Genomic DNA, 26,965 nt, shown 5'->3' with positions numbered 1-26,965 from the left:
ATCGTTCAAGAGGGCGAGGCCTCTGTAGGACAAGCAGGTCGGTGGTGTAGGGATCTGGAGGTTTAGAAACGGAATAGCCTGGTTTTTATACTTTTTGTCATGTGAGCCAACACTAGCCGATCTGCAAGCCGATCTGCAAGCCCGAGCTTGAAACTCGCATATTTTCGGACAGACAGACAGAAAATACCGTCTGTCTGGAGACCCCCAGGGGTCCTTGGGTGGGTACCGGGGGGTCCCCAGCAAAATTAGATAATATAGCATCAGAATAATTTAACCACTTCAACCATTAGTAAATACTTTTGCTATTTAAAAATAGCAGATATACAAGTTCATAGAGCTCATGAGCTTGTAGAATGGGGGTCCACAGACAGACAGACAGACGGGCGGATCGTACCAAAGCTGTGGTAGTAGGAGGGTTTCCGGGGGTCGGTAGAAGGGATGGTACAGATGACCTCTGCCCCACCCAGGTCCGCTGCGTCCCGGAGCTGGTCCGTCTCGTCGGGCGCGGGCACACGGATGATGTTGTAGAAGAAGCCTGCCGCGCAATGCGCGCGCACACACACACACACACACACACACACACACACACACACACACACACACACACACACACACACACACACACACACACACACACACACACACACACACACACACACGTTGGAAATTCAGGGTAAAAACATGCTGTCACCCATCACTGTGTATAGTAGGCTACACACAGTGATGGGTATAATAGGTGTGTTAGTTTTTAGGTGTGTCAATACTGTCTATCATGCTTGCACATAGAGCATAGAAGTCTGACATCACTGCCGCTAGAGGGCGCTATCCCCCTGGGTCGGGCACTATTTTTGTGTTGAAATCCCCATAGGGGGATCCTAGATCACGTCATGTAAGAACTGTGTTCCAAAAATAAACAAATCATCCGGGTGTTTCTGTCAGGGGGGTGGCTCTGCATCGTTATGATATTCATTCATTTGATACAGCCTGTTTATGGAGAAAGTTGTATTAATTCTGCCTTAAAAGTCTTAAAAACTACACTTCCAATCTGAAATCACTGTCCCTACAGCAACCGCGTTCATGGGAAATGTAGTCTTTGTGTCGTTTGACTTGTTTCTAGCATTTATTGTGTTACTCTTTGGGTAAATGTGTACATTTACACCTTCAGTCGATGCTTCATATCCATATGAGTAAAATCGCCGGGGTGGTGTGTTTATTTTTCTAACTCAGTTCTGAGAAGATCTAAGATTCCCCTATGAGGATGTCAACATAAAAAATAACGCAGTGACCCAGGGGGATAGCGCCCTCTGGCGGCAGTGACGTCAGGACTTCCAGGCTCTATTGGCCCTTGGCTCTGGACACAACTATGAAAATCTAACACACTCATTATGAATCTGTTTGGTGCAGCTGTGTTCTTTACTAATCTACCATGTTTTAATCTGCTATAGTTTTTAACCAGAACTGGAAAACAAACTACAAAATCATGTTGTCATGTCCCTTTGATTATTGCATTAACCAATAATATCATTAGTTGCAAATATTTTGGCCACAATAATTGTGACATATCATTTGTATATTGTCCTGTCCCTAATGGAGATAGGTAGACAGACAGACAGACCATACCATTTTTGCCATAGGAGTTGCCCATGTTGTACGTGGCTCCTTCGCGGTCGTAGTGAGGGTGAGCCGTGGCCGAGTTCACGGCGATGTACTTGGTCCAGTCCACCTGAAAACACACACATACCGTTTAATAAAACAATGTACTTGGTCCAGTCCACCTGAAAACACACACACACGCACACACACACACACACACACACACACACACACACACACACACACACACACACACACACACTGTTTAATAAAAAAAACAACTCTTATGGGTTATTATTGTTGCTGTCGGGCAGAAACCTCTAATCTCCATATTTAGTTTTTTCATAAATGAACACCCTACTTGGTCACACTATAGCGTCACTCAGTAGCATCAAAAGTGGCAGATCCACAAGTTTGAAACGTGACGCCAAACAACGTGTTTTGCTACTTTTGCTAGTTTTGAATTTGAATCCTGAAAAGTCACACTTTTGGACACCCGACAGAGACAATATTTTAACGTGTTTTTTTTTCGTAAATGAATGTCCTACTTCGTCATACTACAGTGTCAAACTAAAGCAGCAAAAACAGCTGATCTACAAAATATGTGTCGCATTGCGACACATATTTTGAGCTATTTTCGCTTCTTTTTTTTTTAAAGCTATTTTCGCATCTTTTGTATTCTAATCCCAAAAAGTAATGCTTTCATTTGGACATAATATGAGGTTTTTCCACCCGACAGCTAACGACTGTGAGACTGAGTCTCCCCCCCGCCAATATAAGCTCTTCTTCAGCCCGGGTCATTCCAGAGCCCGGGGGCTGGGATGTGGAACATTTATGTGTGAAGTCTAGACGTTATAGGATGGGCCAGGGAGGGCCTTGTCTGAGGATCTGCGGATCAACGGCAACTCTCAGTGGGTTGAAAAGGTTGCCCGGATAGCTCGGGGGCCAGATTTAAACCATGCCTTATTAAGTGAGATCACCTGACAGAGTATCAGCGTCATAAACCTGTGGGGAACTTGAATGGGCTTCCGAAGTGGTTCAGAATATATATTATATATTGTGTGTAGCAGTGGTGGATTATTACTCAGCCCCAGTGGACTGCTTGAGTCAAAGTATAGATACTCCTGGTCAAATGTTACGCAATTAAACATTTGCTCTGTCTAATTTGTACTTGAGTTAAAGTCCCAGAATACTTGATGATTGGTGTGATGATGATGGCTTATTGTTTGTCTTATTTCGCTTTGACTGTAATTCTCTTTGGTTGGTACAATTGAGCAAACATTATACAATTCAGACTTCAGTCTTTTTCTAAGTTGTTATTCATTCATCTAAAGTCCAATCCAAAAGGACAATAGCCTATAGACATAAAATGATGTATTATTGTCAGATACTCCCTAGAAAGTGGACACTGTGAAGGCAGGTTATTGTTTGGAACAGTAGTACTGTAGTTCTCAACCTTTTCAGGTCACGACCCCCCAAAATAATCATATTTGAACCGGGGGATTACATTTAGTTTGACTCGGTTCCACAGATAAATATTGTGAAAATAGACGATCTACAAGCTCGGTCTACAAGCTTGTAGACCTACATGTTGAGAACCACTTGTTTAGAAGACAAGTCACTCACTTAGCGCTCTCTCTCTCTCTCGCTCTCTCTCTCTCTCTCTCTCTCTCTCTCTCTCTCTCTCTCTCTCTCTCTCTCTCTCTCTCTCTCTCTCACACCTGCGTGAGACAAGCAACTAATTAACAAGCATACTTGTTTGACAGCTCCCGAGCTCCATTACATTTGGAATTAAAACAATGAAAACTTATAATGTAACGTTTCTGCCTCATGGAAGTACTTGAGTGTTAGCTGTCAGTTGTCATGGAGAGAAGCTGATAAAGCACTAGCCATGGTTCACATGATGCTCGTCTGTCAGTATGACAGTCATGTTTCAGGGCTAATAAAACACATGCAGGTGAAGTTAGGCTAATTATCGCTACTCTGTGACAAACTTGGTGGTTTTCTTTCCAGCTGGGTTTATTATTCACCAGGTGAGTTAACATTTACATGCTAATAGAGATGCATTGTGTGTGTAATGTGACTTTTATTATTTACTTGGTAAAACAAAAACTAGTCAACTCAACTCTCAGGATGAAGTGAAGTGAACATGTGGTTGTACAGTAGCTGTGCTGTGCCTGTGTTTGTAAGGCTTAATGCTGACAAAAGTAAACATCAGTGGTGGAAAAAGTACTCAAATCTTTTACTTAAGTAAAAGTATCAATACTGCAAAATACTGTTACAAATAGCAGTATGGAATTCAAAATGTGCTTGAGTAAAAGTGCAATATTTGCCTCTGAGATGTAGTGGAGTAGAAGTAAAAGTATAGACAATTGGAAATACTCCAGTAAAGTACAGTACTTGAGTAAATGTACTTGGTTACTTTACACCACTGCAACACATGTGGGCCCAGCAATGGTTCTTAAACTTTTTGTAGCCTATATAATAAGCACAGACCCTCATAACTCTGACAGTGTACAAATGGAACGTGTGTGTGTGTGTGTGTGTGTGTGTGTGTGTGTGTGAGCGCGCCAGAGGCCAGCTTTGAAACTGAAATGAACACAGCATTAAGGTCCTATCTACTTTTATAGCCTAGTAGGCTATGAAGGTGCATGGGTCCTATAGCACCAACTCCAAATCCTTGTATGAAACCTCATACATAGTAGGCTATATCTTAACCAATGACTGTTTCATAGAAAGTGATATTGGAGCAAGTGTTAGAACCTGAATAGCACATCTACATTTATATTTAATCTCTCAATTTATTTCAAGCCAAGGTACAGTATATACCCTAGTCAGATTTCTAGGTGCACCTCTTTTTATTAATGTGTGCAGTGCATGTTTAAAAATAACATCATATGTTGGCATATAGTCAAAATTAATCAATATGTGTAGGAAAGACAAACATGTTTACTATTATACTATTTACTTGTTGGCGAAATGAAAGCATGAATGACATGTCCAAGGTCTGATTTAAAAAAAGACAGGATTTTAGCAATGTTTCTGAGCTGGAAGAAGCATGATTTTACAACCCTTGTCACTTGACAATTGAAGGACAAGTCATATACTCTACTGCAGTGGTTCTCAACCTTTTTCATTTCAAGGACCCCCAAAATTGACACTCATTAGCCCGCGGACTCCCATTTGAAAAGAATGCCAGGGACCCCCATAAGAGATGATTTTTTTACGGCTCTAGCAGTGATTCTCAACCATTTTGATTTCAAGGACCCCCAGTTTGACATGCATTAGGGCTACAGACCCCCATTTAATGTCATTTCTATCTCTGGGACCCCAATTTATATTGTAAAATCAATGTTAATTTAACTCTGAGAGTGTACACATGGAACCAAATGGACCCGTTAAGGGTCCATTTGGTTCCATTTGTACACTCTCAGAGTTACAGACTCATAATGGTCCATTTGGTTCCTAACTATCCATCATTTAGCTGGGGACCCCCTGGAACTCCCTCAAGGACCCCTGTGGGTCCCCGGACCCCACTTTGAGAACCAATGCTTTACTGTACCTGTGTATGTATCTATATGTCTACTGTACAACAAGCACACTGTCACTGCTCAGTCTAGGCATTATCATTTTCTATTGTAAGTGCAGTTCTGCCGTTATGGCAGTAATTATTACACAATTTACGGTAATAAAACAAAATACTATATTCATCGAAAGGGTGTGTGCTCACATACAGTGCATCTCTCCTGCACAATGTAGAGTTTGTTGAGCGTCAATATCTCATTTGGTTTAGAAGCGATTGAAAATACAAATCAATAAAATTGAGTACTTTGTTGACGGCCCTGAGTAGCTCTGTTGTGACATAATACAGAATATGTATACTAGGCTGTGTATGTTGTGACAGAATACAGAATATGATATGTATACTAGGCTGTGTATGTTGTGACATAATACAGAATATGTATACTAGGCTGTGTATGTTGTGACAGAATACAGAATATGATATGTATACTAGGCTGTGTATGTTGTGACAGAATACAGAATATGTATACTAGGCTGTGTATGTTGTGACAGAATACAGAATATGATATGTATACTAGGCTGTGTATGTTGTGACAGAATACAGAATATGTATACTAGGGTGTGTATGTTGTGACAGAATACAGAATATGTATACTAGGCTGTGTATGTTGTGACAGAATACAGTATACAGTACGTATACTAGGATGTGTATGTTGTGACACAATACAGCTGTGCTTCTAAAACATTTTCATGCCAGGGACCCCCAAATTGATATGTATTTGGCCGCGGACCCCCATCTGAAAATGTTTTGTGCCAGGGACTCCCAGAAGAAAAGATTTGTGTTAAAATGTTCGCTTTAAAAGAAATATTTTCAAAGATTTGCACACATTTTCAAGATTATTCAAAAACAGCAGATCTACAAGCTCATAGCGCGGCACTCGGTGCCGTGCTATGAGCTTGTAGATCTGCTATTTTTGAATAGCCAAAGTATAAAAGGTTAAAATTATTGTGACGCTATATTCACAATTTTTTGGGGGGACCCCCTGGAACCCCCCCAAGGACCCCTAGGGGTCCCCGGACCCCACTTTGAGAACCAATGCAATACAGTATACGTATACTAGGCTATGTATGTTGTGTTGTGGCTACTGTTGAAGGTAGTGAGTTGTTGTGACAGGGTACAGAATACATTGCATGTAAGTCTTGGTCACTTCAATTTCTTTATTTGTTTGTTTGTTTCTTTTATTTCTTTCTCTCTTTCAGACACTCAAGGCTTATGGCATTCCTCCCAACCTACTCCCAAAGAACTGGTGAGCTATAGCAAGATGTATGGAGGATCAACGTGACTGGAGACGCCGCTGGAGGGCTCACCCGGGGATGAACTAGAGAGAAAGAGAGCGGCGCTCTCAACTGATGAAGTAAAAGACTGCTCAAGGTAGGACTTTTTTTTCTTTTTATTTCTTTTTGCTGCTGCTGCTTGTGTTGTATGCTGTGTAATGTGATTCGAGCTGTTGTACTATTGCTATGGTTTTGGGACCCAATGGTCCAACATGTTCACTGACTGTTTTCTGGCTCTGAAATTGAATGAATGCTGATGTGAATCTACAGTTTGTAATATTGTGCTGTGTCTGCTGTTGAAGGTAGTGAGTTGTAACAGGGAACAGTATTATATGTGAATGTGGTTCTTGGTGACTTCAATTATCCTATGTGTGAGTTTGCTGCTATTACTTTTAAAGCTCAAGATAGAGGTTTTGGGCTTTGATGTAACAGCCATCATTTTCAAATATTCATTTGGAATAGAAGACTGATGTGGATCTACAGCAAGTCTGCTGTGTTGTGATCTGTGACAGGGTGGCTGATGTTTTTATTTTATTTTTTTATTTAACCTTTATTTCACCAGAGAAATCACATTGAGACTAGTGTCTCTTTTACAAGTGTGCCCTGGCCAAGAGAAGAGGCAAATAAAATGTTACACAGCTCTGCCAGTAACGACAATACAGGACATAACAAAACAAAGACAAACATGACATCCGTAATACCAAAGACCTACTACCAATAGCACCAATACAGACTATTTAAAATACTAATAACAACAATACATCATAAAACTAATAAACTAATATAAGACTAAGATCACAGCAATTGCTACTTGTCAAAGCAGGAGCAATGGTTGGAGAATGTGCCCATGGCAATCCTCTTAAAAGACACTAGAGGGATCAATGAAGCCAATTTTAATCTGTAGATCGTTCCACGACCAAGGCCCAAAAAACGCAAGGTTTTTTTTCCCTGCCTCAGATTTAGTAGTGGGTACGACATAGCGCATCCAGGCATTCGATCTGAGGTTGAGCGAATTTTGGACAAGATTAAATTTTGAACAAATGTACGAGGGGGAATTTCCAAGAATGGCTTTATATATAAAAGTGTATCAATGTAGCAACCTGCGAGATGCTAAGGAGGACCACCCTACTAGGGAATACAGAATACAATGATGTGTCCTATAGGTGGAGCTGGTAATGAACCTCAACGCAGCATGATAAAGGGGATCAAGTCTACCCAATATTGAGGGACAGGCGAATCGATACACAATGTCGCCGTAGTCGAGTTGCGACATAAACAGGCCAGTGACCAGCCTTTTCCTTGAAGCAAAAGAAAAACAGGACTTCATTCTATAAAAGAAGCTTACTGTGAGTTTTAACTTCTTAATCAACGCTTCAATGTGATGATTGAAGTTTAACTTGTTATCCAACCAAATTCCCAGATATTTGTAAAGCACCACCCATTCGATGGTTACTCCTTCCAAGGTGGTGATATTTGGGGGGATAATGTCAGCTCTATTTGGAGTAAATAGCATGGCCTTGGTTTTTTGGCCGTTTAATAGCAATTTGCTATTTACCAATTCATGCTGCGCGATGTTGGTTCATGACTGCTTGGTGGCAACACCTCCTCTGTCTATATAGGCCTATTCCTCATGGCCATTATTCTTTCTCTCTTACTCTCACTCTCTCACATAAAGTTAGCTTTTCAGGCCCGGCCGTTGCTGTGTCATAGAGCTCTATAAAAGTGGTTGGCGTATGTTCGCTTCGCGCGTGCATGTGTCGCATGTGTCGTGCACGCGCGAAAATTTTGCGCTTATTTCGGGTGAGTTTGTTGATTTTTGGGGGGGATAATGCGGTTAATTCGGTTCGCCTCGCGCTCGCGGTGGTCGCGAGGTGCGGGGGACTGGACAGATTTTATTATTTATTAAAAAAAAAAAAAAAAAAACGTTTTTTTCTTCTTTTTTTTTTGGCTTGACTGAATAGTGGGGGGACACAGTGTCCTTTAACACATTGACTGCCAGAATTATTTTCACTGCCTATTGTTATTCATGCCAGAGATTTTTCAATGGAAAAAAAAAAGTACTCAGGAGCCGAGATACAAAATTTTAAAGTTTTAAGTTAACAAGGAAGTGGATGAGAGTAAAGATCTTCGAAAATTCATATCTCCTTGGTCTTTGGGTCAAATTAAAAAAAAAAAAAGTAGGGAAAAAAAAAAAAATTTTTTTTTTTTTTTGAAAAATTAATTTTTTGCTAAAAACGAGTTAACTCGTTTTTAGCAGATCTTGGCACTCAAGTGATGAAAAGCTAAAAACGAGTTCGTTTTAGGCATTCAATGTGTTAATTAAACAAGCTCCGGCGCCACTGGTGTCTATATGTTGCGAACAAAACAGTACAGCATAGCATAGTGTATAGACATCAAACCACTTAAGCCCCAATACTAAGTAAACTTGACCTTTGGCCCTGTACTTGGTCTGCTCTTTCCCCCCCTACAGTCTACAGTGTCAGTGAGCACCCCCCCCACCTCCCCCCTCCAGAATAGGGATGCTAGGGTCCCTATCACAAACAAAAAATAGTAGTGTGAGGACCCTTTAGGACAGTAGGTCTCAAACTTTTTCATGTCAAGGACCCCCAAATTGACACTTAGCCCGCAGACCCATTTGAAAATATATGCCAGGGACCCCCATAAGAGAAGAGTTTTACGGCTCTAGCAGTGACTCTCAACCATTTTAATGTCAAGGACTCCCAGTTTGACATGCATTAGACTACTGACTCCCATTTAATGGCATTTCTACCCCTGAGACCCAGGGATAACTCTGAGAGTGTACAAATGGAACAGGTCCATTTGGTTCCATTTGTACACTCAGAGTTACAGACCCAGAAGGGTCCATTTGGTTCATAACTATTAGTAATTTAGCTGGGGACCCCCTGGAACACCCTCAAGGACCCCTGGGGGTCCCCGGACCACACATTGAGAACCAATGCCCTAGGGGGTCCCGGACTCCCTAGTTGAAGAAACCCATGGTATAATAATAAACACAAATGACTGGAAGCTCCTCGCTTGCAAAAAAAAAGAAAGGAGAAACTTATTAGCGGTACCAGAAGTGCATGTAGAGCATGACATGAGCATATAGATGGCTCTCTACACGCAGTACAGTACAAATTAAGGGATAATGCACTGGAAGCAATAAGATATTTTTGGTCTCTGCGCTGCCTGAGGAAGTGCACTGACCTCAAAACGCATGACTTATCTGCATGTTATATGTAGCCTACAGTGCAGCACGTTCATCACCTGCTTCTGTTACAGTATATCCACCTCTGTTCAGTTATAATGTGCATTTATATATTAACCCAGGGGTTTTCAACAGTGGGTCCTGGACCCCTAGGGGGTCCTCAGAGTTACTACAGGGGGGCCGCCAAATCTTTGTGTGATAGGATCATGTTTTTTTTTTTACATGAACCACTTGAACCCCAGCAATCCCTATTCTGAGTGGAACATTAGCCAAACATAGCAGATCTGCAGTGCGAGGCGCTATGAGCTTGTAGATCTGCTATTTTTGAAAAATTATAGTGATGATTTCTGCAAATCTTTTGAGTATGTTTTTTAAAGCGAACATTTTTAACTAAAACCTTTGCTTCTGGGGATTCTACAAATGTCTTTTAAATCCTAACAGGTTTCTGAAAAAACGTATGTTGCTATAATATCAGTGGCGCTCAAACCTTTTCATGTCAAGGATCACCCGAAATTATATGTATCTGGTCGTGGACCCCCATCTTAAAATATTTTGTTCCAGGGACCCCCCAAAACCAAAAGATTTGAGTTAAAAATGTTCGATTTAAAAAATATGTACATTCAAAGATTTGCACGAATTTTCACGATTTAAAAAAAAAATAGCAGATCTACAACCTCATAGCACGGCACTCAGTGTCGCACTATGAGCTTGTAGATCTGCTATTTTTGAATAGTCAAAGTATAAAATAGTGGTTTAAGTCGTTAGACATTCTGGGTTTTAATGGGTTAATACTCAATACAAGTTGAACTCTTTGTAAAGAAAAATCTCTTGTAACAGGTAAGAGATTGCAGTAATGATTTAGATGAAGTGAGGTTTTATTTAATTTGATTTATTTATTTTGCTTTGTTGTTGGTTTCTGTACATAATTAGCTATTACATCTTGTACCGGGAGACGAGAGAGTATTTTGTGATTTACAAAGCGACAAATGGAGGTACGGTTAATTTGACCATGAGCAGATAAAAGACTTTCCTCTCCAGACTGTTCTGTTAATTAAATGATGAAAGAAGTTCATTTTTGAAAATGATTCTCGGCTGAAAAGAAGCATTAAGACTCAACCACTTCTACAGATGCTGTGTGCTATCCTAGAAACCTCATATGTCCAAAACTGTTGCTTTTCAGCTTTCAAATTCAGCAATGGCAAAAATAGCTGATCTGCAAGCTTAAAACGCGTCGCTTCGCGCCGCGTTTTAAGCTTGTAGATCTGCTATTTTGGCTTCTTTTGTGTGACATGGTAGTATGATCAAGTAGGGCATTAGTTTACAAAAAAACACAAAAAGTTAAACTATGGATATAAGAGGTTTCTTCCCCGACAGCAGTGATGTTGTTGTTGTCGGGCAAAAACCTTGTATTGTTTTGTTTTCCCCCCGTCAATTAATGCCCTACTTTGTCACACTACAGCATCACACAAAAGGAGCCAAAATAGCCGATCTACAAGCTCACACCGCCTCGTTTTTCTTTTTTACATTTTTCAAAAGTGAGAGTGAGTTACGTCTGTCTGTGGGTTTTGTAATATTTCACAGATGAAAAGTATTAACAAGAGATTGTCACTAAAAAAAGCACTAATAGACTAAATAATAACTACATTGGATCCATGGGACACAGGTTATTTTTTTCCCCATTCCCTGAAAGTAACGCCTTTGGAGATATAAGGTTTCCACCCAAGAGCAACAAGATGCTATGTTATCCTAGTTATTTTATATAGCATTATTGTCTCCGCCAGGCCGAAAGGCATGGATATGACCGATTTTCCATATTCTGTCCTGATTGGCTAAGATTGGCTTCCAAAGTTTGCACAAACAAAATGCCTCAAATCATCAACGCAGCATGCGATTTCCGTGAAATTTTGCGCACACATTCCTACTAGGCCGAGGAAGAAATGCCACCCTTTCCACTTTGGCCTGGTATAGCGCCACCAGCAGGTCTAATTTAGCAAAACATATTTTTGGAACAAAATGCCTCAAATCATGAATGCAGTGTCCGATTGAAAGGCCTAAGAACAAATGGCACCCTTTTCACATTGGCCTATTATAGCGCCACCAGGAGGCCACAATAACTTACCTGACCTGGCGGAGACCTGTGCTCCGAGGAGCACTTTTTCTAGTTTATTTATATTTTTCTATTTTTAAGGGCCGGTGAGGTCCAAATGAGTAGTTTGTTGCCTGAGGGAAACAAATAACAATAGCAGCACATTTGTAATACGTTCTGGTTTGTATTGTGTTTTTAACCAACACGTTTGTATGATTTTTGGGTTGTGTGCAATCCAACTAAACTAATCTGATGGTTTACTCATTCAGTTCCAACGACGTGTGTAACACGTCAAAATGGTGTTTTCAGTGTTTACGCTAGATTGTGCTCTTCGCCAACCTCCTATGACTCCTATGACTAATCCTATGACTAATGTGATCACAACAAACAACAAAAAATGGTCAAAAACGCTGGCACTGGCTGACTTAATTAATTAATTCTGGCACTCAATGAGTTCAGGAGTGGGAGGACAGGGTTCAGGCAAATGGACGATAATTAATAGTTCTCTGGAACCTGGCCCTGTGGTGCTCCACATGCACTAAACCCCTTCTCCTATAAATGAGGTGGCAGCGATGACAGCACTTCTGTATGTGTACAACCTTTTTATCAAGGGCTGTGTCTAAAGACGTTTCATTTGAACTATAGCTTTTATGAGTCAAAACATCAAAAAGGGGAGCCGTTACTCTTTTGAACTGCTCTTTTTAATTGAATGTTTGTTATGACAATTAGACTGACCTTTATCTGCTTGACCCAGTACATGCGTACATGTGTTGAATCACACTCTCATCTGTGTTAAAGGGATGGTTCACCCAAAACAAATACTTTTTTTCCTATCGATTAGTCACCCCATGGAGACTTTAATTCATTGATTTATTTTTTAGTTTTTGTCGCATTCCACTACCGGTCCGCCTACTACCAGCGGACCGGTAGGCAGTTGTTCCGGTAGGAGACACAAAGGAGACTGCCGGTCATCAAATAGGAATGCGACAAAAACAAAAAAATATCCATGAATTCAAGTCACTCCATGGGGGTGACTAATCAATCGAAAAAAAGTCATTTTGGGGGTGAGCTATCCCTTTAACACCCTTTGGCACATACTTGACGGCATGACAATCAACTTCTATTTCAGATAGACTGACGTCTGTGCTGCTCAATGATACGAGACGCGTGTTCTAGTCCTACTCATTCTGTTCTTATCCTTGTCTCATATCTTCTGGTCATGTGTCCATTACACTGTATACTGTATATATTCTCAGTGTGTAATAAAAGTTCAGATCTAGTCGTGTGATACTGCCTGGGGTCATCTCGTTCTCTGAGCAAGTTCTCGGGAGAGATCATGCGCCCATCCTCAACGATGGCGCTGCAGAGGCTTATACATACATTGACTAATTGACTAAAAGCTCACAACGAGTTGCGTTGCGAAACGAAGCCCGCTCTTTCTCTGTGTGACACTGTAGTAAACCCAGGATCCACCAAGATCCAAAGCATTCTGTTGCCAAGACAACTTTACAGTTGATTTGGAACAATAGGTTGTGGTGTGCTCTGAGATATAAACATACACCCACTACAATCTATACAAGAAGTGTCCACAAGAACACACTGTTACAATTATCATTAAGGGCTTTATATATACAAGTTCTTCACTGATTGTATAGTATAAACCCCTAAAGCACTATTGTGGAAGCAAGATGTTGAATAGAGCGTTGGCCAGATGTTCAATCATGGATGCAAATGTGGTATAATTCTGAAATGGCAGGGAGGCCCACAGCCAAGCAGGGTTCCATTTTGCTGGGGGGGCGATGGGGGGGTCCATTCCTCTGCTGGACCCCCCCCCCCCTCCTCTGTCCATTCCGCTGCATCAAACAGACGAGTGACCCGGCCGTGGGTAGGGCCACCCGGCCTGGCAGAGACATCTGCAGTCTGAGGAGCACACTTTTCTGCTTCTGCTCAGACTGAATTTAACCCATTAAGACCTGAGGCCGATTCTACAAAATGTCTAAATCACAAAACAGTATTGTGAAAAAACGTATGTTTCTATATCAGTGGTGCTCAAACTTTGTCAAGGACCCCCAAAATGATATGTATTTGGTCGCCGACCCCCATCTCAAAATATTTTGTTCCAGGACCCCCCAGATGCAAAGATTTGAGTTAAAATGTTCGCTTTAAAACAATATATTTTCAACGATTTGCACATATTTTCAAGATTTTTCAAAAATAGCAGATCTACAAGCTCGTAGCGCGGCTCTCTGTGCCGCGCTATGAGCTTGTAGATCTGCTATTTTTGAATAGCCAAAGTGTAAAATAATACACATTATCTGTGTCGAGGGCTCGAGGCTATTTTGGGCGCATTTAAAAAAATTGGTGAATAATAGTTAAAATAAAAATAAAAAACATTCTAAAATATAGAAATAGAAGTAGCGAAAATTGCAGATCTATGAGAGCTAGTTGATATAAGCTGTTTTATTTCTATTCGTTGTACGAAGTTTATATATAGGGTTGAGTGGTTAAGAACATGCCCCCTCCATCTCCCCCCTTTTTCTTTTTTTTTGAACAAATCGAACCCTGCGGCCAATTATTTGTGCTTACAGCTGTGTGTCCAGCAGTGTTTTCTCGTGGGCCGTAGAGTAGAGTAGAGTTGCCGTAGCAGTACAGTTATTGAAAAGGTAGAGCACAACGTTCCATTATCCCAGTAAGACCTGAGGCCCATTCTACAAATGTCTAATAAATCCTAACAGTTTATTGAAAAACATATGATGCTATAATATCAGTGGTTCTCAAAATGTAAAATGTCAAGGACCCCCAAAATGATATTAAGTATTTGGCCTCGGATCCCCATCTCATAATATTTTGTTCCAAGGACCTCCAGAAGCAAAGATTTGAGTTAAAAATATATATATATTCAAAGATTCACACACACTACAGACTACAAGATTTTTCAGAAATGGCAGATCTACAAGGCATGAAGTGACACGCTATGAGCTTGTATATCTGATTTTTTTGAATAGCCAAATTATAAAATACTAGACCATACCCGTGGGGGGGATGTGCACACACGATTTGGCAACCCGGGAGCCAGCGAACACAAAAACGCTAATAAACAGCTGACATTTGGGGAACGCGAAAAACGGGCTTTGCTGTTCCGTGCACATGGTATTGGTGAATGGCTGTATGCAAATTCAGATCAATTGCTCCAGGCACTGAGGAGAACCGGGCAGAAGAGATTTTGGGCTCACCACTCCACTCACCACCCACCCACACAGAGCTTTGTCGAATTATAGGAGGATGGTTAAAGTGGTTAAAAATCGTCCCGGACCGCTGGCGTAGTGGTCCGGGCACCTAGCCGGGCAGCGCGTTGCAGGTTTGTGTCCCGATCCCGACGGCCTTTGCTAGCCAAATACATATACTTTTGGGGGTCCTTGACATGAAAAAAAGATTGAAAACCACTGACATTATAGCAACATAAGTTAAAAAAAAAAAAATGTTAGGATATTTATACTGTTTAGAGGATATTTGTAGAATCCCCAGAAGCAAAGATTGGAGTTAAAAATGTTCGCTTTAAAAATATAATATATTCTAAAATAGCAGACCTGCAAGCTCATAGCGCGGCACTCGGTGCCGCGCTATGAGCTTGTAGATCTGCTATTTTTGAATAGCCAAAGAAATCTTAAAATGACACAGATGCGTTCCCGGTTTGAGCGGGTTATAGCCCTGTAGAGTCGTATCGTTGCAACCCTTGACACCTTAAGGCTCTGCCTCAGAAAAAAAAAAGAAACTGACTGCGTCAACATTCTGGGGGCTGGCATCAAGGACACAGCATTTAATTGGCTTGTCTCACTATATACGCGCCAGTATAGAGAGAAACCATTCTCCATCACAATAGGAACACTGCTCAAGGCTCCGTTTCAGGCACCATCCTGTTTTTTTTCTCTTCCATTTTACAGTACATGCTCTCCCGCATGGCCATATCATATTATGCCATGCATACGTTTAGTTTGATTGTCGTGCTGATGACGACGGATATAACAGTCTATTCCTGAAAACCCCAGTAGCCTCCAATAGGCCCATTTCCACTCAGGAAAATGCCTTCAATGCTGGATTTCCTCGTAGATTTTTTGTTTTTTAAGCCATTAAAACGGGGAAAGCATCTGTGTCATTTTAGATTTTAGCTATATATATATTGTAGCACTTTGGTCGGCTATTCAAAAATAGCAGATATACATATACAAGCTCATAGCGCGTCACTTCGTGCCGCGCTATGAGCTTGTAGATCTGCTATTTTTCAAAAATCTTGAATATTTGTGCAAATCTTTTAATACATATATTGAGACCTGGAATGCATCTGTGTCACTTTTTGATTTGAGCTAAAAAGCATTATTTTACACTTTGGCTATTCAAAAATAGCAGATGCTTGTAGATCTGCTATTTATGAAATATCGTAAAAATGTGTGCAAAGGCAAAAATACATATAATTTTGGGGGTCCTTGGCATGAAAACATTTTTGCACCACTCATATAGCAACATGTATTTTTTTCAGAAAACTGTTTTTAGAATCGGCCTCAGGTCTTAATGGGTTAAAAGAAGACACAAATAGGGGGGCACCCCCCCTAGTGGCTCATGTATACGCTCATCATACCACACAAATGAGGCTATAGAGTCCTTCCCTCAGGTGGCACGGGTTCCAACGCCACATGTGCCACCTGAATGCCACCCCCAGGGCTCTTTCATACATGCCCCCCCCCCCCTCCCTCCCCCTCTGTATCTCACCATCACCATTAGAAATAAAGGAATGCTGAAAACATTTGCTTAAAGCTGCACTTTATGTACCTTTACTGTTCTACCCTGGATTTGAACCCGGGTCTTCTGTTGCAAGTGCTAAAATGTTCTATACCACTGAGCTAATAATAGAGCCTGCCTTCTTGCTCAGGGGAGCAAGAAGGCATACACGTATGTATAATTAATAACAATAAAGGTCAGAATTTGTGTCCAAACAATAGACACAGATTCTAAGTAGGTCGTAGTGGCTTGTTGTCTGTATCAACCAGAGTGCGTTTATCCCCCGTTTCACAATACACTAGAGTAGACCCCAGGGAGATGGAATGTTGAGGGTGGAGCGCCACACTTACACATCAGCTCCCAGTACTTGCCGCACGACTTGCCGCAACTCATGCCGTGCTACTCATATACGCTGAGTTGGCGGTGCCCGGGATCGAACTCATGACCTTGTGGTCGTAAGGCGAGTGCTCTGCCGACTGAGCTACCCGGACACGAGGTCTAAATGTCTCAATGGAAGAGCAGGGAGAGTAAATATAACCTCCCCACATGTATACGTTGTTTTAACATACCCTACCATACAGATTGGACAAAATAACATATTATCTCACACACGTAGGCCTGTCACAATTATGACATAATCGGCTAATCGCAATTATTTTTGCATAATCGTCATAATTGTCATAATCAATTCCATGTTAAAAAATGTCATATTTAAAAAAAAACAAAAAAAATAGTGGAAATAGCTGATCTATAAGCTCAAAACGTGTCGCGATGCGACGCGTTTTCAGCTTATAGATCAGCTATTTCCACTATTAATGTTTATTTTTAAGTATAAAGTAATTAAATATGTGTTATTTGTCATGTCTGCCCTGTGCAACTTTTGTTTACGAAAGTTAAGAGCCAAACAGAAATGTGATTTTTATCCAATAATATTCAACGACAGAAACACAATTAAATCGTTAATCGCAATTATTTGAGTGATAATTAATTGTCAACTTAAATTTGTAATCGTGACACACACACACACACACACACACACACACACACACACACACACACACACACACACACACACACACACACACACAATACAGACTAGATGCTTTAACACCTTCCTTATGCCCCAAACATTGATCTGTTTCATAATGAATAACTCAGCACTCTGTCCAACTCTATGTGTGAAGAAACCATAAAGAAAACAAGAAACCAGCGTGAAGCCATTTGCAAGGAATGCTGAAGTACTTTTTTTTTTACAGTATGTTATGACTTATTTATCAGATGCTCTTATCCAAAGCACCTTACAAAGACCAAGGTCAGAGCTTGTGTCATGAAGTGTAGCTCTAGGCCGACTTTTTCCCTGTTCCTCTCTTGTAGAAATGTACTGATGAATTGAATACATAGGACCACAATGGAAACAAGTCCCCGGGATGTTTTTGTGTTATCCTTATAGCTTTAATGTCTGACTGTAGACATGTCGGTGCCGCGATATGAGATTGTAGATCTACTATTCTTTGAATAGCCAAAGACATTTTTTAAATGACACAGATGTGTTCCCAGTCTTAGGTTAAGCACAGTTGATGCTTCATATCCATATGAGTAAAATCATGTCCAGGTTTGTTCCGGTGGTGTATATATGTCATTAAGACCGGGGACGCGTCTGTGTCATTTTAGATTTCTTTGGCTATTCAAAAATAGCAGATATACAAGCTCATAGCACGGCACCGAGTGCCGCGCTATGAGCTTGTATATCTGCTATTTTTGAAAAATCGTGAAAAAATATTTTTTATATATTTTTTCAAAAAACTTTTTGGATTTAGAAAACATTTTTTGAATCGGCCTCAGGTCTTAATGGGATATATATAGAGTTCAGTGCATGGGGGACAGACAGTGTCTTCATGCCTACCTTCTCCTTGGTCTCCAGACTCTCTGGGTCCACTCGTCTCATGAAGTTGGTCTCCGTGCTGACGTAGTAGTCTCCCCTGTACTTCACGAAGTTCACGCTGGCGTTGTCGGTCGGCTCTGCTCACATAAAGTACAGAACGTTTTCCATTCAGTCTGAGGTTGATCGTTATTCTCACACATATAGAGCACCGTCTGTCTGCCGGTGGCAAAAACATTGTTTTTAAATTATTCACTGTTCATTTTAGTCAGTCCTGTCCTTGCATTGATTAACCACAGCATCCCTATTCTGGGGGGTGAACATTTACCGAAAACAGACCAATAGTTTTGCATTTTTCATTTTAGTTTAGTTTTATTTCGTTTTGAGAGCGGATTTGCTAGTTTTTATTTTTGAAAATGCTAATATTTTTAGTTAATTTGTATTAGTTTAATATTACTTTTAGTTTTTTTTTTATACTTTGGGTTATTTGTCAGGTGTATGATTGAAAAGGAAAGTATTGTGTAATAAAAACCTTACAGAAGATGGCATTTAAAAAATGTATTCAATTACAGATGAACCACCAACCATCCACGAACAAAAACTAAGGACATTGTGTCTATAATTTCAGTTCGTGCTATTTTTTGTAAACACACAATCCAGTTTCAGTTAGTTATCGTTCATTTGTTTATTGTAGTTTTTATTTAGTTCAGTTAACGAAAATTTCAATTTGAGTTTTTCTTATTTTGATAGTTTTTGTTAACTATAATCACCTTGAAACAGACAGTTTACTTTAGATCAGCTATTTTCAGTCGAAGATATTTAGTACTATAGAGGCTCTGGTCAACTATAAGTATAAAGGGTTAAAGTTGCTAATGTACTGTGTCTGTAGCAGTACCATGGCTCAGAGCCTCTGCCTGATTTTCCCCTTTGGCCCAAGTGGGGAATTCCCCTTTAGGCTAGTGGTTAAGATGTTGTCTTTCCACACGGGAGACCCGGGTTCGAAATCCCGGGCGTTACACATGTGCAGGCTTCAGCCTACCTGCAATCTACTCGCAAGTACAGTATGCGAACCAAAAACACATCAATGCCTGCCCAACGTGCATCCCCGGCCGAACATAATCAATGTGCGCCCTTAGGATAGCACAAATACAAGAGTGGTATACACTGAAAACTGTGTGTATACTTCTTCCACCTCTGCACTTCTCTCCTCAGAAAAGCTCATCTTATTCACGTTATGAATGATTTTATGTTCCTCGTTGTATGTAATTGTATGTTTTTCTATGGACCATGAGTCTGTCATAAAGACATTCAACCATTCATTCATCCATGCCGTTGTAAAGTCTGCACACACAATACAGCATACTGTTGCTGTCGGGCAGAAACCTTCTATCTCCATTTTAGTTTTTTCATAAGTAGGGAAAATAGCAGATCTACAAGCTTACCTTGCAAAGTTTAACCCATTAAGTCACTATTTGATTTGAGCTAAAAAGCATTATTTTACACTTTGGCTATTCAAAAATAGCAGATATATAAGCTTGTAGATCTGCTATTTTTTTTTAAATATCTAAATGTGTGCAAATCTTTGAATATATATATTGTTTTAAAGCAAACATTTTTAACTCAAATCTTTGCTTCTGGGGGTCCCTGGAACAACATATTTTGAGATGGGGGACGGTGGCCTAATAAATATCATTTTGGGGGTCCTTGACATGAAAAAGTTTGAGAACCACTGATATAGAAACATACGTTTTTTTCAGAATACTGTTGGGATTTAGAAGACATTTGTAGAATCGACTTCAGGTCTTAATGGGTTAAAAGTGAAAGTTCTGGACATACTAGGTTTCCTCCCAACAACGGCGATATACATCGTCAAGGACGCAAACACAAAGTTACATTCAAAATTTCCTTTCTCTCTCTCTGTCTCCACCTCCTGCTTCTCCTGAATGGCCTCCGGTAAACAGTATAGCAGCCTAGTTACTGACATACACACTAGTGAATTGCATGGTTTAATAATGCAGTTAGCACTGCCTGTGCTACAGATTGCAACATGATTATTCCATGCACACAGGCGTGGCAGTGGCGTAAAGTAACTAAGTATATGTACTCAAATACTGTAGTACAGTACCCCTCCCTCTGGTATGCACTCCCCAAATGCATCAGAGATTCCCCTCCCTCCCTACCTTCAAAACCCCCCTGAAAACCCACCTGCCTTTCCCAGTTGACTTTGTATGAACTCTTGTTTTTAGTGTTTTTATTGCTCTTATCTCTTATTGTACTTGTTTATCTTTTTTTCCCCCCAATAAAGTTACTTACCCTCTCCCCCTGGCCCCCCCACACACATGTAAAGCGACTTTGGGTAGCCTACTCAGAAAAGAGCTATATAAATCCCAGACATTGTTATTATTAAGTACCAATTTCAGGTGTTTTTACTTTACTTTAATATTCTCCAGTGTTTGACAGCTTTACTTACTAGTTATTTATTTTACAGATTTAGATTACTATTACAAAACATACATTAACCAAGGCTTTAGAAAATTAAGCAAGTGTAAAAAAAACGGTTCGATACATTTTGAAAAATCTGAGTATACTTTTACTTTGGTACAGTACCTTGTTGTTGATGCTAATACTTTTGATGCCAATACTTTTGTACTTTTACTCAAGTAAAATCTTGAATACAGGCCTTTTTTACAGGCCTTTACAGAGCATTTATTTAGATTGTGGTTTTGCTACTTTTACTTAACCACTTTAAATGAGTAGTTCACCCCCAAAAAAATCTTATTTTCTATCCTTTACACACCCTGTGAAGCCTTGAATTCATGGTCATTTTTTTTGTTTTTGTCACATTCTTAAGCCAATAATTTGATGACCGGCGGAAAGATGCTAATGTCTCCGGTTGGAGTCTCCACTGGTCATCAAATTATTGCCTCATGAATGCGACAAAAACAAACAAATCTCCATGAGTTCAGGGCGGTATATGCAGTAGTGTTCATACGTACTGGGCATCTTGAAGCGTGACATGAAGCGGGCGAAGATGTTCTTGCAGGGGTCGGGCATGGCCATGGTCCCGAACTCAGAGATGGCGATGCGGTCGGCCGCCGAGTTGATGACGTAGGAGTCGCTGCGCAGGAAGCGGCTGCTGTACGTCACCTCGCCCTCACACAGCTGGAAGCGATGCATCATAGCCATGCCGTCAAACCAGTGGGTGTATCTGTGGACATGATGGAGGAGAGTGTTGATTTTGACATCAGTCAGTCATATAGTCATCTTTTGAATACAATTCCATTTCGTTTTAATCATATTTTAGTCATCTGATTTTTTTTTTGTTTTTGTCCAGTTTTAGTCGACTAAATGTAATGTACAGTTGATTTAGTCAACTAAAATGTATTTTGGCGGTGCCTTGATGGCGTCATAGTGCCAGATTTTACACTTGGTTGCATGCTGAAAATAGCAGATCTACAAGCTCACAACATTTTCAGAGAGCATCACCCGAGCACAACCAAACATATAGTAAAATGACTTGTCTTTTAGTTTTACTGGATCTCTTCTCCACACGTTCAATTCAATTCAATTTTATTAAAGTGTCAAATCACAACAAGTTGTCTCAAGACACTTTACATGTAGAGAAGAGACCCGACATCCCACCCTGAACAAGCAATTTTGCGACAGTGGCAACAAAAAACTCCCTATTAACTGGAAGAAACGTCAGGCAGACCCTAGGCTCTAGGGTGGCGGCCTTCTGCCTCGACCGTGTCGGGGGAAAGAAGAGAGAGAGAGGGAGAGACAGAGGAGAGACAGAAAGAGATACAGTGCAAGTAGTAACAATAACAATAGTAGCAAATATAATAGTGTAAGATATATATGATAGTATAATATAGTACAGCAATAATGTGTATGCAGTATATAATGGTATAATATAAGAATGTTAAGATAATATACAGTATAGTGCAGTGGTATAGTGTAGTGTAGTAGAAATCCACGGTCGTGCTCCATGGAGAGGCCCGGTCCGCAGTCACAGTCTTGAGCCGCAACTGGGGTTCCTCACTAACATTTCTGTCTGGTCTTTATTTGTTGACAAAATTCACAATATATTTAGTCTTAGTTTTATAGTCATCATAGCTTTTTACTTAGTTTTTATTATAGTTGTGAAAATGAAAGACAAAATCAACACTGTAGGAGACCACAGTTGGTATAACCAGTGGGTGTATCTGTAGACATGTAGGATGGACCTTACTTGTCGTCCCCGAACTCGAACTTGGCCGGTCCATTCCTGAGGAAGCTGCCGCTGACCCAGGAGGGGATGTGGCCCGTGATGTGGGTGGGGATGGGGTTGGGCGTCTCCTCACAGGTCTGCACCAGGGAGGCCAGGCTCTCCAGGCCCCTCCCCTGAGGACACCTCTTTCTGCTGCACACTGCCAGGGCAGGGGAGGGAGAGAGAGGGGTGACACAGTTAATCACTCTATAATTGATTATGAAAAATAGTCGATGATCAATTTAACCCATTCAATCCAGGAACACATCCGAGTCAATTTAGATTTATTTGGCTATTCAATAATAGCAGATATACAAGCTCATAGAGCAGTGGCGGAACAACTCAAAGCCGGGCCGGGAGGCACAGCACAGTGATCAGGCCCCCTCTGTGCACGCACACACGCGCAGCGCACACATTTTGAGGGTTTTGGGAAGATTCGGTAACTTTTTGGGAGGCTTTTTTGTCACTTTATTTTGGTGGTAGGGTTAGGATAGGGTTATGTTGTTTAATTCTTATATTAAATTATGTTTTTGGCTGCCAATCCCCATCAAAATATGCTGTTCCAGGGACCCCCCAGAAGTAAAGATTTGAGTTCAATATATTTATTCAACGATTTGCACAAAAAAATAGTAGATCTACAAGCTCGTAGCTATGAGCTTGTATATCTGCTATTTTTGAATAGCAAAAGTATAAAGTAATAGGTTATAGCTAAAATCTAAAATGACACAGATGAGTTCCCGGATTCAATGGATTAAAGGCAAATGGAATAAATAAGTACTTCATAGTCTAACTAAAAAAAGTGCAAATAATAGTGCAATTCATCAGGATTCAGTTCATCTGTCATATTGGATACAATGTAACCGGTAAGAGAAGAAAGCAGAGGGGATGAAAGAAAGAGCAAAAAAGAATGAGGAGAAGAGGATCATTAGGTAGTATAATAGAACACGGTACATAGGTGATTAAGGGAATGCAGATAATACGGATTAGGAGCAACGAGGACCCCTGTGCCGATATGTCGTAGTTGAACTGTCGTTGAACTACGAAAAACACCTCGCATGTATGCACACACACACACACACACACACACACACACACACACACACACACACACACACACACACACACACACACACACACACACACACACACACACACACACACACACAATGCCCCTGTGTGTGTGTGTGTGTGTGTGTGTGTGTGTGTGTGTGTGTGTGTAACACATTACCCACACACATTTACACCATCACGGTTCTCTGATGTGATTTTTTCATTTTTTATAGCTGTGTGTTTAAAGTTCATGAGCTGTGTGTGTGTGTGTGTGTGTGTGTGTGTGTGTGTGTGTGTGTGTGTGTGTGTGTGTGTGTGTGTGTAAAGTTCATGAGCAGGTCAGGGTAGTGTGTTATCTCCCAATGCTCACTAACAGTGGAGTTATGAATTATGAATTATAATTCACTCTTTTAACACAGCGTGTCAATCCCAAGTGATGTCACCATTACAAGGTTATTATATAGTTTGCATATTTTCATTATTTAATTTAATTCGACTTTTACAGTTTTTATGCTAATTTCATTTTAGTTTTGATCAGTTTTCTTTTTTTTTAAAGGCTTTGTAACTTTGTAAGTTTTTAGATTTAAAACAAAATTGTAATGGATTATTGAGGGCAAGATTCAATAAGTAGATTCAATAAGTAGATTCAATAAGTAGTACAACAAAAATAGCAAATCTATAAGCTCAAAACGTGCCACATCGCAACACATTGTGAGCTTGTAGATCGGCTGTATTTTCACTATTAAATAAGGCTTAAGTTGTTCATTGTTCATAATGTGTTTTTGTGTACTTTTGTTTCCTGAGTTGACACCAGATTATTTTGCTTTTGGATCTCGAGATAAAATAGTTTGGGTCGTAACAACCAGTTATGCCCCCTTTATAATAACTAGAGGTTTGGGCCACTATAGTGGCCCTCACATCTAGAGTTCGGGCCGCTATGCGCACGATGTGGCCCCTCACACCTAAGTCGCACCGCCGATCCGACTGATATGCCCATATATGGAGATCTCTGTATGCCATGACGACACATTTGAGGTATAGACCACACACTCCATATTTGGGCGTAGCTGCATTGGGAACTCCTTATATCAGGGGTTTTCAACAGGGGGTCCGGGACCCCTAGGGGGTCCTCAGAGTTACTACAGGGGGTCCCTGTAGTCATTTTTACATTAACCACTTGAACCCTAGTATCCCTTTTCTGAGGAGAACTTTAGCCAAAAATAGCCGATCTACAAGCTCACAAAGCCTCGCGCTGCGAGGCTTTGTGAGCTTGTAGATCGGCTATTTTTGGTAAAGAGTTATAGGTGTGTACAGGGAAAAAAGAGCAGCAAAAGTCTAAAACACAATTTTATACAGTATAGAGGGGGTCCCTGCTTCATCTCTCTCTCAGCTAGGGGGTCCTTGGCCTGAAAACGTTGAAGACCCCTGCCTTATATGGTTATGGATGAGTTATGGTGACGTCAGAGGTCCGGCCGGCCAGGTCCGATAACAGAATGGAGAGATGGTACTGTGCATGTTTTCATCCACGGCCTGATCGCCACTTTCCCCTTTTTTTTTACCCTCACAGGAGCTTCACACCATGTGGTGAGACTTCTTGTTCCTTCATGTAAATCACAAAATGTAACCCATTCAATCCGGGAACACATCCGTGTCATTTTAGAATTCTTTGGCTATTCAAAAATAGCAGATCTACAAGCTCATAGCGCGGCACTCTGTGTCACGCTATGAGCTGTAGATCTGCTATTTTTGAAAAATCTTGAAAATGTGTGCAGATCTTTTTTTTTTTTCAAGCAAAAATGTTTTTACTCAAATATTTACTTAAAACAGGTTAATATATGCCACGCTATGAGATTTTATATCTGCTATTTTTTGAATAGCCAAATAAATCTAAAATGATACAGATTTGTGTCCCGGTCTTAAAGGGTTAAAACTCTCACACAGCTCGACACCTGTGCTGTTATCCACACCTTGGTGTCTTACAGTAGCTCTTAATTGGGCTAATTTTGGACTCTTGGACTAATTTGGAGGGTTAGACTGTATATATCATCGCTGTCGGGCATTGTGTTATGCAAATATTTAACCATAGTTCAACTGTGATTTGAGTGTTCATTTCTCTTTCTCATTTTTCCCTTATGTAATTTAGTCTGTTTTCTGCGATCTGAAATACTTTGATATAGTTTTGATACTATATTCTCGTTGTTCCTTTTGTATATGCCTGTGCAATCAATTCAATAAGTTGTCTCGGATTTGTTTGTGAATCACAATGTTGGACTTCGTGGATAAAATAATGACGCAACTGGAGATGCCTAAAAAAAAAAAGAAATCTGAATTTTCCAAATTATACTCTATAATATATGTATGTATTTCTTAGGTTCTGAAAGTTCTGGAACTTATTTTATTCCAGTAGATCTGCTATTTTAACTAATTCCACCTGACATTGATGACTATTATTCATGCATACACTGTACTCTGCTGATTGTGCTGTCACATGGCATATTGGTATTAGGGCGATGTCCTGTTCCCTCTATCTGTTGTCTTATCTATCACACTGAGCATTGCAGACCCCTGATCATCTTCATCTATTATCACCACATGTGATATAGGTTGTAAAATATATAAGCCATACAGTATTATCGTACATTGTACAGCAACTTGAATCTCAAACATTTTCCTGTTCAGGGACGCGTTATTATGAATCCCACGCCGCGTCCTGGATTTAGACCCGCCTTACGTGTCTGATTGGCTCCCCGGCAGGCATAGTTTTACTGAGGTTAGGGTTAGGGTTAGGGTTAGGTTTAGGCATAGTCTTACTGAGGTTAGGGTTAGGGTTAGGTTTAGGCATAGTTTTACTGAGGTTAGGGTTAGGGTTAGGGTTAGGTTTAGGCATAGTCTTACTGAGGTTAGGGTTAAGGTTAGGTTTAGGCATAGTTTTACTGAGGTTAGGGTTAGGGTTAGGTTTAGGCATAGTCTTACTGAGGTTAGGGTTAGGGTTAGGGTTAGGTTTAGGCATAGTCTTACTGAGGTTAGGGTTAGGGTTAGGGTTAGGTTTAGGTTTAGGCATAGTCTTACTGAGGTTAGGGTTAGGGTTAGGGTTAGGTTTAGGCATAGTTTTACTGAGGTTAGGGTTAGGGTTGAGGTTAGGTATAGGCATAGTAGCAAAAACGAGAACTGTCAATCACAGCGACTACTGACCAATCACAGCGCCCGCTCAGCGGGTTTGCCACGACGCGGTGTGGGAATCATAATAACGCTTCAGGGACCCCAGATTAG

The 26,965-nt window shown here is 40.5% G+C and overlaps 1 protein-coding gene across 1 annotated transcript in view; it reads right to left on the bottom strand.

Moving 5' to 3' along the window:
• Positions 1–26,965, bottom strand: part of bco2l (beta-carotene 15, 15-dioxygenase 2, like) — a gene marked incomplete at both ends in the record, with an annotated part of 49,975 nt that overhangs the window by 18,189 nt on the left and 4,821 nt on the right. The window contains 5 exons of the mRNA XM_084054178.1: positions 395–535; positions 1,621–1,723; positions 18,421–18,536; positions 21,393–21,604; positions 22,628–22,805. Of these exons, the coding sequence (XP_083910304.1) occupies positions 395–535; positions 1,621–1,723; positions 18,421–18,536; positions 21,393–21,604; positions 22,628–22,805 (750 nt within the window). The remainder of the gene's footprint in view (positions 1–394; positions 536–1,620; positions 1,724–18,420; positions 18,537–21,392; positions 21,605–22,627; positions 22,806–26,965) is intronic.

The sequence above is a fragment of the Gymnoscopelus microlampas genome (assembly GCF_963454915.1).
Source record: "Gymnoscopelus microlampas genome assembly, chromosome: 4".
In the NCBI taxonomy this organism is placed as follows: Eukaryota; Metazoa; Chordata; class Actinopteri; order Myctophiformes; family Myctophidae; genus Gymnoscopelus; species Gymnoscopelus microlampas.
Note: the sequence above shows the minus strand (reverse complement) of the source record. Positions and strands in the feature narration are given on the sequence as shown.